The sequence below is a fragment of the Phoca vitulina genome, unplaced genomic scaffold, assembly GCF_004348235.1.
Source record: "Phoca vitulina isolate PV1807 unplaced genomic scaffold, GSC_HSeal_1.0 scaffold51, whole genome shotgun sequence".
Taxonomy (NCBI): domain Eukaryota; kingdom Metazoa; phylum Chordata; class Mammalia; order Carnivora; family Phocidae; genus Phoca; species Phoca vitulina.
Window position 1 is genome coordinate 9,165,702 of NW_022589754.1, and position 12,058 is coordinate 9,177,759.

General features: G+C 36.0%; 1 protein-coding gene across 7 annotated transcripts in view; it reads left to right on the plus strand.

Annotated features, from left to right (window-relative positions):
• ATRX (ATRX chromatin remodeler) overlaps positions 1-12,058 on the plus strand; it is a 305,789-nt gene that overhangs the window by 100,841 nt on the left and 192,890 nt on the right. For all 7 annotated transcript variants that reach the window (XM_032387887.1, XM_032387888.1, XM_032387891.1 and 4 more), the window contains one exon: positions 9,785-9,857. In XM_032387887.1, the coding sequence (XP_032243778.1) occupies positions 9,785-9,857 (73 nt within the window). The remainder of the gene's footprint in view (positions 1-9,784; positions 9,858-12,058) is intronic.

Below are 12,058 nucleotides of genomic sequence, written 5' to 3' on the forward strand. Positions count from 1 at the left end.
TAACTTTATTCCTAGGTATTTTATTATTTTTGGTGCAATTGTCAGTGGGACAGTTTTCTTAATTTGTAATTCATTATTAGTGACATTTGTACATCATTATTAGTGTATAGAGATGCAGTGGTTTTCTGTACATTGATTTTGTATCATGTGACCTTACTGAATTCATCTGTTCTAGTAGTTTTTTGGTGGAGTCTTTAGGGTTTTCTATATATGGTATCATGCCATCTGCAAGTAATGAAAGTTTTAGTTCTTCCTTACCAATTTGGATGCCTTTTGTTTTTGTTTTCTGATGGCTGTGGTTAGGACTTCCAGTACTATGTTGAATAAAAGTGGTTTGAGTGGACATCCTTGTCTTATTTCTGATGTTAGGGGAAAAGCTCTCAGTGAACTCCATGGTGAACATGGAGTATGACGTTAGCTCTGCGTTTTTCGTAAATGGCCGTTATCGTGTTGTGGTATGTTCCTTCTAAACCTACTTTGAGAGTTTTGATCATGAATGGATTTTATACTTTGTCACATGCTTTTTTTTACATCTATTGAAATGATCATATGTTTGTTATCCTTTCTCTTATTGTTATGAGGTATCACATTGGTTGATTTGCAGATATTGAACCACCCTTGCAGCCCAGGAATAAATCCTACCTGATCATGTGAATGATTTTTTTTTTAAAGATTTTATTTATTTGACAGAGAGAGACACAGTGAGAGAGGGAACACAAGCAGGGGGAGTGGGAGAGGGAGAAGCAGGCTTCCTGTGGAGCAGGGAGCCTGATGTGGGGCTCAATCCCAGGACCCTGCGATCATGACCTGAGCCGAAGGCAGACGCTTAACGACTGAGCCACCCAGGCACCTGTGAATGATTTTTTTAAATGTATTGTTGGATTCTGTTTGCTAGTATTTTATGGAGAATTTTTGCATCTATGTTTTTCAGAGATACTGGCCTGTAGTTCTCTTTTTTAGGGATGTCTTTATCTGGGTTTTGTATCAGGGAAATGCCTCGTAGAATGAATTTGGAAGCTTTCATTTGTCTTCCATTTTTTTGAATAATTTGAGAAGAATTAGGTATTAACTTCTTAAAATATTTAGTAGAATTCACCTGTGAAGGCATGTGGTTCAGGAGTTTTTTGATTACTGATTTAATTTCACTGTTGGCAGTCAACCTGTTCAAATGTTAAATTTCTTTGCGATGGAGTTTTGGGAGGTTAAATGTTTCTAGAAATTTATCCATTTGTTCTGTTTTGTTCAATTTGTTAGCATATAATTTTTCATAATCTTCTCTTACAACCCTTTTTATTTCTATGGTGTCCATTGTTATTTCTCCTCTTTCATTTTTGATTTTGTTTGAGTCCTCTCTCATTTTTTTGATGTGTCTGGATGAAGGTTTATCAGTTTTGTTGATCTTTTCAAAGAACCAGTTTCTGGTTTCATTGATCCATTGTTTTTTTGTTTTTGTTTTTGTTTTTAGTTTGTATTTTGTTTATTTATGCTCTGAACTTTATTATTTTTTTCTCCCACAGGTTTTGGGTTTCAGTTGTTCTTCTTTTTGTAGCTCGTTTAGGTGTAAGGTTATGTTGTTTGTGGGTTTTTTCTTCTTAAGGTAGGCCTGTAGTGTTATAAATTTCCCTCTTAGAGTAGCTTTTGCTGCATGCCAAAGATTTTGGAGCATTGTGTTTCGTTTTCATTTGTCTCTTTGCATTTTTTGATTATCTCTTTGATATCTTGATTGACACATTCATTGTTTAGTAGTGTGTATTTAACCTCCACGTATTTGTGTCCTTCCAGATTTTTTCTTGTGGTTGATTACTAGTTTCATAGCATTGTGGTTGGAAAAGATGCATGGTATGACTTTGATCTTCTTGAATTTGTTAAAGTTTGTTTCGTGACCTCACGTGTGGTCTAGTCTGGAGAATATTCCGTGTGCACATGTGAAGAATTATGTTCTTTTTTAGGATGGAATGTTCTGAATATATCTGTTAGATCCATCTGGTCCAATATGTCCTTCAAAGCTACTGTTTTCATGTTGATTTCTGTTTGAATGATGTAAGCGGGGAGTTAAAAGTCCTCTGCTATTATTATGTTACTGTTGATTACTTTGTTTGTTATTAGCTGTTTTATGTTTTTGGGTGCTCCAGTGTTGGGTTCGTAAACATTTATGGTTGTTATACCTTCTTTTTAGGTTGTACTCTTTATGGTTATATGGTATCCTTCTTTGTCTCTTGTTACAGTCTTTTTAAAGTCTGTTTTTTTTCCGTTACATGTATTGCTACCTGTCTTTCTTTTTACATCTATTTGCATGATACATGTTTTTCAATCCCTTCACTTTATGTCTTTATGTCAGAAGTGAGTTTCTTGTTGTTCATATAGATTGGTTTTGCTTTCTTATCTGTTCACTCACTCCATGTTTTTTGATTGGATCATTTAGTCCATTTACATTCAGAGTAATTATTGGTAGGCATGTATTGCCATTTTGCTACTTGTTTTATGTTTGTTTTTGTAGTTTTTCTCTGTTCCTTTCTTCTCTTGCTCTCTTCTCTCATTGCTGGCTTTATTAGTGATACGCTTGCATTCCTTTCTCTTTACTTTTTTGCATTATCAGTTGTTTTTGATTTGTGGTTGTCATTAGTTTTATATAAAACATCTTCTGCATGTAGCAGTCTATATTAAGTTAATGGTTGCTTAAGTTTGAATGTACTAAATTTTTGCCCCTCTCCCCCATGTTTTAGATATATGGTGTCCTACTTTATTTCCTTTTATTTTGTGAATCCCTTAACTGATTTTTATTGATATACTTAATTTTATTGCTTTAGTGCTACCTACTTTTCTTTACTCCTAATTATGGTCTTACCTTTCCACTCAGAGAATCCCCTTTAATATTTCTTTTTTTTTTTAAGATTTTAATTTATTTATTTAACAGAGATAGCACAAGTAGGCAGAGTGGCAGACAGAGGGATAGGGAGAAGCAGGCTCTCCGCCGAGCAGGGATGCGGGGCGGGGCTCGATCCCAGGACCCTGGGATCATGACCTGAGCCAAAGGCAGCCGCTTAACCGACTGAGCCACCCAGGCATCCCCCCTTTAATATTTCTTGTATGGCTGGTTTAGTTGTGACGAATTCCTTTAACTTTATTTGTTTGGGAAACTCTTTCTTTCTATTCTGAATGATTGTCTTGGTGGAGAGAGTATCCTTGGTTGCAGTTTTGTTTTCCTTCAGCACTTTGAATATATCATGCCAGTCTCTTCTGGCCTGCAAAGTTTCTTCTGAAAAATCTGCTCCTATCTTTATGGAGTTTCCCTTGCATGTATCTGTTTTCCTTTTTCCTGTTCCTTTTAAAATTCCCTCTTTATCACTACATTTTCCTATTTTAATTATTATGTGTCTTGGTGTGGACCTTCTTGGGTTGATTTTATTGGGGGCTCTTTGTGCCTCCTGAATCTGGATGTATGTTTCCCTCCCCAGATTTGGGAAGTTTTAAGCTGTTATTTCTTCAAGTAAATTTTCTGCCCCTTTTTCTTTCTCATGTCTTTCTGGGGTCCTTATAATGTGCCTGTTACCATGCATGATTGTGTTACTGAGTTCCCTAAGTCTATTTTCATTTTTTATTATTTTCTTTCTCCCTTCTGTTCACCTTGATTGCTTTCCATTACTCTGTCTTGTAGGTCACTGGTCCATTCTTCTACTTCCTCTATTCTACTCTTTATTCCCTCTAGTGTATATTCAATGTTAGTTATTGAGTCCTTCATCTCTGATTGGTTCTTGTTTATGTTTTCTACCTCTTTGTTGAGTATCTCAGTGAGGTTCTCCACTCTTCTCGATTCCAGTGAGTATCTTTATGACCATTACTTTAAATTCTCCCTTAGGCATATTACTTATCTCTGTTTTGTTTAGCTCTCTTGTTGTGATTTTGTCATGTTCTTTCATTTGGGACATATTCCTTTTTCTCCTCATTTTGTCCAATTCTCTGTGTCTTTTTCTACATGTTAGCCACGTGCTTTTGTAAGTAGTGGTCTTATGAAGAACAGGTCCTGTAGTGCCCTATAGTGCCGTGTCCCTTGTTCACCAGAACCTGACACTTCAGAATGTCTCCTGTGTGTGTTGTTGTACCCTAATTTTATGGCTGAGCCTCATTTGCCTTCATTCCAGTCATCTGCAATGGCTCTGTTTGCCTCTTGTGGGCAGGGTTTGGTCCCTGTGTTGTTATGGGTCAGTCTGGTGCTTGCCTTGGGCTTGAGTTGAGTCACACCAGCCATTTATCAGAAATGCGGTAGCTTGGAACTGCGGGGTGTTCTCCCCATGTTGTTTCCTGAGAAGTTTTTGTTGGTAGCCTGAGCCTGCCATTAGACTGGATGTCTGCCCTCAACCTGCTGCTGAGGCCACATGTGGACTCATGTGTATGCTTATTGTCCCCTCTGCTCCAGGGCAGAGTCATTTTGGAGTGGTGCTGGCCACTCTTGGGGCTGTAAGCACACTGCCAGATTTGTGTCACTTCTTTGGATGGTCTTCTGCCAAGGGTATGTTGGTGGGAGCTGTCTGTAGAAGAACGTGGGGGCTGGGTATGTGTGGTGCCAGCAAGGTCAATGCCACTTGTGGAAGGTATCTTGCAGCCACCTGAGAAAACTTTCCAGAGTCCAGGCTGGTGTGGAGGGGGCAAGATTACAGAAGACATAGTGGGGTGGGACATGGTTTTAGCAAGGTATGTGGAGAGTGTTGGTGCTGTGCTGGTTCCTGCAGGAATGGGGAGGGAAATGACACCTGCCAGCTTTTTGGTCTTGCAGAAGTCTCCCAATGATCTCTGCCCTTCCAGCACATGCTCTGAGGTTAATAAAGAAACCACCTTCTCATATACCCCAGGCCCTTTTCAGACTGCTGTTTGTATGCTGTATCTCAGTGGGGTTGTTTGTTGTGTTGTCTCTTAAGGATGGGGACTCAATTTCCTATTGTTCCCTGGTTCTTCCAGAGTTGAGCCTGCTGATTTTTAAAATGTAATGTGTGAAGCCCCACAAGTTGTAAGTTCTTGGGAAGTTAGGCCCCTCTGGTTTTCAGAGCCAAATGTTACTGAGATTTGTCTTCCTGGTGTGTGGGTCTACCATGCCTGGGGTGCATAGCTTAGGGTCTGCTCTTTTTCCCTGTATGTGCCCGTGGCATCCTTCCTTTCTTCTGACAGATCCACAGGTCACTTTGGCTCACACTGCATCTAGGCCTTTCTACCCTCTTTGTTGTGGCCTCGTCTCTACATTTAGCTGTGGAAAGTCAGTTTTGCCCGTCTTCAGGTCATTTTCTTTTTTATTTGCGCCAATGTGGCTGTTATGTAGATGTGACCATAGGATGAGGTGAGCCTGGGATCCTCCTGCTCTGCCATCTTCACCAGAAATCCACCTGAACTTTATTTTTAAATTTTTATAAAGGAGATTTTAGGTATAAATGTGTTCCCAGCACAGGCAGAATGTTTAAATTTTTCCTTTCAGTCCTTAGGTTAGGAGTTTCCATTTATCCCAATTAGGTTTTGTGCAATTAACTTGAATTGTTTTTTAAGATTTTTATTTATTTTTATTTTTTTATTTTTTTAAAAGATTTTATTTGAGAGAGAGAGAATCGGTGGGGGGGGCAGAGGGAAAAAGAGAAGCAGACTGCCTGCTGAGCAGGGAGCCGGACACAGAGCTCCATCCCAGGATCCTGGGATCATGACCTGAGCTGAAGGCAGACACTTAACCAACTGAGTCACCCAGGCATCCCCGAATATTGCTTTTTAATAAAACTTCACATTCCTTGTATGGAGTGCTTATCTGATGAGTTGTTTTGAAAACGAAGTGTGATTTTCATGGCATATTCAGTTTAATGCATTGCTGTATCAGATGCGTGTATGACTTTTAACTACTGTCCGCAAAATTGTTGGCCTCAGTGTTTCAGAATTTCCAACTTTTTGACTTTTAGAAAGATAGTATCGATTAGTTAGCATATATTATGTAATAGCCCCAATCACATGTGAGACAACACTCCCATAATTAAACAAATTAGTATTTCTGCACAAAACGTGTGAACATTCATACTTAATGGAATAAACAGTTTAGATTAGGTTTTGCAGCCAAATGAACTTTGGCAACAGCTTGTAAAACTTAGTTTTGAGAGCCTTGATTTCAGAATTTCGGTTGACCTTTGAAGAATGCAGGGGGTAAGGATGTTCACCCCCTGTTCAGTCAAAAACCCATGTTTAGCTTTTGACTTCTCAAATACTTAATTCTTTTTTTTTTTTTAAAGATTTTATTTATTTATTTGACAGAGACAGCGAGAGAGGGAACACAAGCAGTGGGGGAGTGGGAGAGGGAGAAGCAGGCTTCCCGCTGAGCAGGGAGCCTGATGCGGGACTCCATCCCAGGACCCTGGGATCATGACCTGAGCCAGAGACAGACGCTTAATGCCTGAGCCACCCAGGCGCCCCTCAAATACTTAATTCTTAATAGCCTACTCTTGACTGCAAGCCTTACAAATGACATAAATAGTTGATTAACATGTATTTTGTATATTTTATATACTATCTACTATATTCTTACAGTAAAGTATAAGCTAGAGAAAAGGAAATAACAAGAAAATCATAAGGAAGAGAAAGTAATTATAGTGTAAAAAAAAAAATCCATGTATAAGTGGAGCTGTGCAGTTCAAAGCCGTGTTGTTCAAGGCTCAACTGTATGGTAGTGTAAGAGATTGTTTGTATTCAGTGTTTTGTTATCAGGTTAGTTGGGAAAACTCTTATTAAGGATTAGAGTATAAGAATAATAAATCGTGAGTAGTTACGTGGAGTATTCTCATTGGCAAATTGTAGGCTATTGAATTAAACTTTGGAAAACTGGTTTCCATGATTAAACAGCTTCCCTAGTGAAATCAACATGTTTGATTTCAATTGCTGATTTTCATTTCCCAAAATCTAACTTGATTTGACACATATGAGAGGTTTGTATGATATACCTCTCATGTTTGGTATTATTAATACATAGTGTAATATGTATTCATTAGATCTTAAGAAGAGATGGCAACGTATGGCAAATATTTGTAGGGTGCATTTCCCAATAATTCCTTACCTGAGCACTGGTCTAGATCACTGTGTTCCATTTTGATCATTGTGTTCCATATAACTTTGTTCTGAAGGATCATCGTGCTGATTAGGAGGTGATCCTTTTTTCATGTATGTATCCACAGAAGCCTTGAGAATTGAGCTTTTCTGCAGATACCAGTCTCTCAACTATTTGGTGGAATAAGCCATGTTGTTTGGATTTTCTTTACCCTGGATATTTCTTGGAACTGATTACTTTAGATGAAAAAAAGAAGATAATTTTGCTTGGGAATTAACACATCTAAAAATTGGCCTTTGTAAAAATGCTTAAGCAGAAAAGATTATGAAGGGTGTTGAAAATAAGCACTATAAAAAGTACTGTTTCAAGATAAGTTTGGGTGTGAGCCAATGATAAGTGGCATTCCTTTTATTTTTTTGAAGATTTTATTTATTTGTCAGAGAGAGAGCACACAAGCAGTGGGGGTGGCAGGCAGAGGGAGAAACAGGCTCCTAGCTGAGCAAGGGAGCCTGACGCGGGACTCGATCCCAGGACCCTGCAATCATGACCTGAGCCGAAGGCAGACGCTTAACTGACTGAGTCACCCAGGCGTCCCGATAAGTGGCATTCCTTAATAATTTGTATGCATATATAAACATAGTATATTTTCTTAATGTGTCCAACTTAATTAAGGGAACATTATTTTTGAACTTTTAAAAAGGCTCCCCTGCTCCCATATATTTAGATAATTCCAGTTTATTCAGCCATAGTTGGGTATCCTATTATGAGGTACAATAGTTTACTAGAAAAATTTGGACTTGGGAATGGCATGAGCAACTAAAATGAAGAACGTGGTCCTAGGAGATTGCAGTCCAGTGAACAAGATAGACATAGATAAGTCATTATTTAAAAAAATACCAGAAGAAACATATAAAACTAAAATGGGGCTGCGTAATAAATAGCAAGTGGGCCATTTAATCTAAATATTAGAGGAAGACTTAGAAGAACAGGTAACATTTGAACTCAACTTGGAAGGATGTGTCAGATTTTGGAAAGTGTAGTAGAGGAATGACAGTAGTATTCTAGTAATATTTCATTTGAAGATTGGTCTGCTGGAGGTATTTATTGTGAGTTTGGTAGGATATTCTAAGATTTATTTTTGCCTTTCTGTATTTAGCATATTTCTATCCTGAACCTATAGTTGTCTGTGTTCTTTATGAAATTTTTTCCTTCATTTTCTCCCTATATTTTATTATAAAGCAATTTTATTTTATTTTTTTTAAGATTCATTTATTTAGAGAACGAGAGAGTGCTTGAGCTGGGGGAGGGGGAGGGAGAAGAGAGAGAATCTCAAGGAGGTTCCGTGCTCAGCACAGAGCCTGATCTCATGACTCTGAGATCATGACCTGAGCCGAAATCGAGTCAGACACTTAACTGATTGAGCAACCCAGGTGCCCTCAAAGCAGTTTTAAATATACAGGAAAGTTTCTGTCATTAACATTGTACTGTGTTTGCTTTATCACATACCTGTTTATATATCCTTCTATTTATCCATCAATGTACCTAATTTTTTTCCCTTTTTAATTGTTCATTTTGAATTAATTATAAATTCACAGGATATTGCAAAAAAAAAAAAAAAAAAAACATACAGGGAGGTCTTGAACAATACCCTTAATTCAGTTTCCCCCAGTGGTGACATCTTGTATAACTATAATACAATATCAAAACCAGGAAACTGAAGATTTATTGCAGTTTCACTAGTTTTTCATGCACTGATTTGTGAGTGTATGTATATGTAAGTATAGTTCTATGCAATTGTTATCACATGTGTAGCTTTGTATAACCACTACTACAACCAAGATACTGAACTATTATTCCATTACCACAAGGGTCCCTTGTGCTACCCCTTATACACATCCCCTTGCTTATCCCCATTCTTAACCCCTGGCAAGTGTTAATTTCATTTTCATCTCTAATTTTGTTATTTTGGGGTGGAATCATGAAGTGTGTAACCTTTAGAGATTGGCTTTCTTCACTCAATGTAATGCCCTTGAAATCTTTGCATTTCAAAATAAATGCTAAACATCAGCATACTACTCCCTAATTACTTCAGCCTATATAGTATTAATTAGAGGTTAATATATAAGTTTGTTTTTGAGGTAAAATTTACATACAGTGAAGTGCACAAATCCTAACCTCTTTAGATTTTTAATCAAAGGATAGCAGTGTAGCTTTTTATAAGGAAATCAGTTTTACTATACTTGAATATATCTCTTGGTAATTCTGATCATGACTACAGTACAGATTTAAGTATTATTTTACTTGCTACTACCAAAATATTAATAGCAATTTTGCTATTCTTCAATTTAAAACAGAATAAATTAGACATCTATTAACTTTAAACTTAAAATGGATCACTACAAAGCTTATTTCAGCAAGAAAGTTTTGGTACTGTGATGCCAAATTGATAAAGACTTGTTACTAGGAAGGATTAGCTTTAAAACTGTTGTGTTCTGGGAAGGAACTTTGAAATATATAAAATCCAACTATTGTTTTACTGCTGGCACTTCATAAATTCCCCATTGTGCTTTCCCTATAAATTTTTTTTACTCATGTTTTGGATCCAGAGTACAGTTTAGAACCCACTAATTGTTTTGATGTTTTTGGCTTTCAGTTTTATTTTACATGATTTTACTTATATAGATAATTTAAAGCTAATTTTAAGTACACTTTTTTCCCCTCAAGGAGATGAAGCCTTATCTAAATCAGTGCCTGTCACAGTGGATGATGATGATGACGACAATGATCCTGAGAATAGGTATGATTCCATCTGTAAGGACTTAAAAAAGATTATAACACACCCTAGGCGTGGGCACAAACAGCAGCAACGGAACCGCAAGCCGGTTGTAAAAACCAGGAGTGCCTGCCTTAGAAAGACTCGCTCACAGTCTTCCTGCAAGTTTGAAAGAAAGGCCAGAAAATGGGCTAAAACTCAGAAACCTTAAGAGAAAGTAAATATAAATATTAACACACCTAGCATAGGGTGTGTTATAAATACAGCACTGTCAATTTTACGTTCCCATGTAAACTGTGATAATTTTTTGAGAATATTTTAATTTCAGATTATTTTATTGATGAAGATAAATCATATCTCAATAAATTGGTGACAACAGACATCTCTCTCCTCAATATCTGATTATTGTTTTTAATTGCCATCTAATATGGTGGTCCTATTTATTAAGACGCATTCAAAGTGAAGAAAAGGAGATTGCTCTGATATGTAAGATTAAGAAATTCTTTTCAAAATAAGTATCAATTTACAAGGTGTCCAGACTGATTTGGATTTTAACCATTTTTCAAATAAAATAGATAGTATGATAGTATTAACTTTAATAAGACTTAAACAGTAGGTTAGAAGTAAACAGTGTAGCCTTTACAGATTCACTTAACCTAAGGGATGGCTGGGAGAAGAAAAAAATACAAAGACACACCCATATCCTAACAATGAAGAATAATGAAAATGTATTAAAGAATATAACCCTAATTTTTTTTTTTTTTTACCTATCTTTTAAACCCTTCCTGAAATATAGTATATCCCACACTCATAATCTTCAACAAGATCGTGTGGTGTAGTAGGTGGAATTTTAGAATAATGGGGATAAGAATATCTGGTTTCTAGTTGTAAAACTTCTTTAGCTGTGTGATTGTGCGCAAGTGACTTAACTACTCTGCCAAAATTTTCTAATTCCTAAAATGAAAGGGTTGGATGAAATTTTCCCTAATTAATTCCAACACCCGATTATCAATGATAGACTTGATGGTTTTACTAAAGAACACTATATTAACCATCCATTTATTCCTACTAGTAAGTTACAATATTAAGAAAACATGAAAATATGCATGTAATTTTTGTGTCATAATTTTGTGGGAAATTAACTTTGAGTTAGTAAATGCTGTGGGCCGGCTGTTATTCTAGCTCTGTTTTCTATATCTTGTTGATGCTGATAGGGTTTTCTGTTTCTAATATCAGCATTCTTCTAATAGGAGAATGTTTTTATTAAGGTAAATGAACAATTTTATTTTGTACTTTTAAATAGAGATTAATCATGGGCACAATGATTCAGATGCTGCTTACCTACTTACGTTTTTTTATTAAGAAATATATGTATCCATTATTTTATGAGATGGGGTGGGGTCCAGAATGGATTGGTAAAGGCATACATTTTATTCATCAGCAATTTTTATAGTACATGATCATAGCACGATTATGAAAGCATTTAAAAAAATCTCTTTTAAAATGCTTTAATTCCTCTATTTATTTAGACTACTAATTTGTTTTCCTGTAAACCATGAGGACTCAAATGTTATTAAAAGGCTAATAATGTTTAATACATGCTATATTCTAATTTAACTATATACGTGATGAACCTTAATCTCATATTTAGCCACCAAATGAGAGTGTCATTGAGGTATGATAATTTTATATTTGCGTTAGAACTTGTCAAAATATGAATATCATTTTCATCTTTTAAGTTGCTTGATTATATCTCTCTGTAACTGGCAAGTATTTTATTGGAAAGTCTATTTAATTCCATCTTGTATTTGTGATTACAAAATACAACCCTGTTCAGTACTTTTGAGAAGAATTTTATCTTGAACATGTTTTTCTTTATACTTATTTCAATGTGCCTTTATAAAATATATCATTAATAACTTGTTTCATTTTCAACATACCAAAGAGGTATCTAATACCCATGATGGGCATACAAATACCTTCTGGAACTATTTTAGCATAGATAATGTATTTGAGCATATTTGAATATGCACTAAGCAACTTTTAAAAATTTATTTGCGGATCATGATTAAGTCTTGGAGTTATATTTACCAATTTCACATTTTTGAGTAGGTTGTATTTTAGTACATAGCATATTGTAATTCTGTGTAAATTTGTACACAATTGTGTAATTGTGTATAAATTGTGTATACATTTCTTATGCTTTAACTTTTTAGCAATGTTGT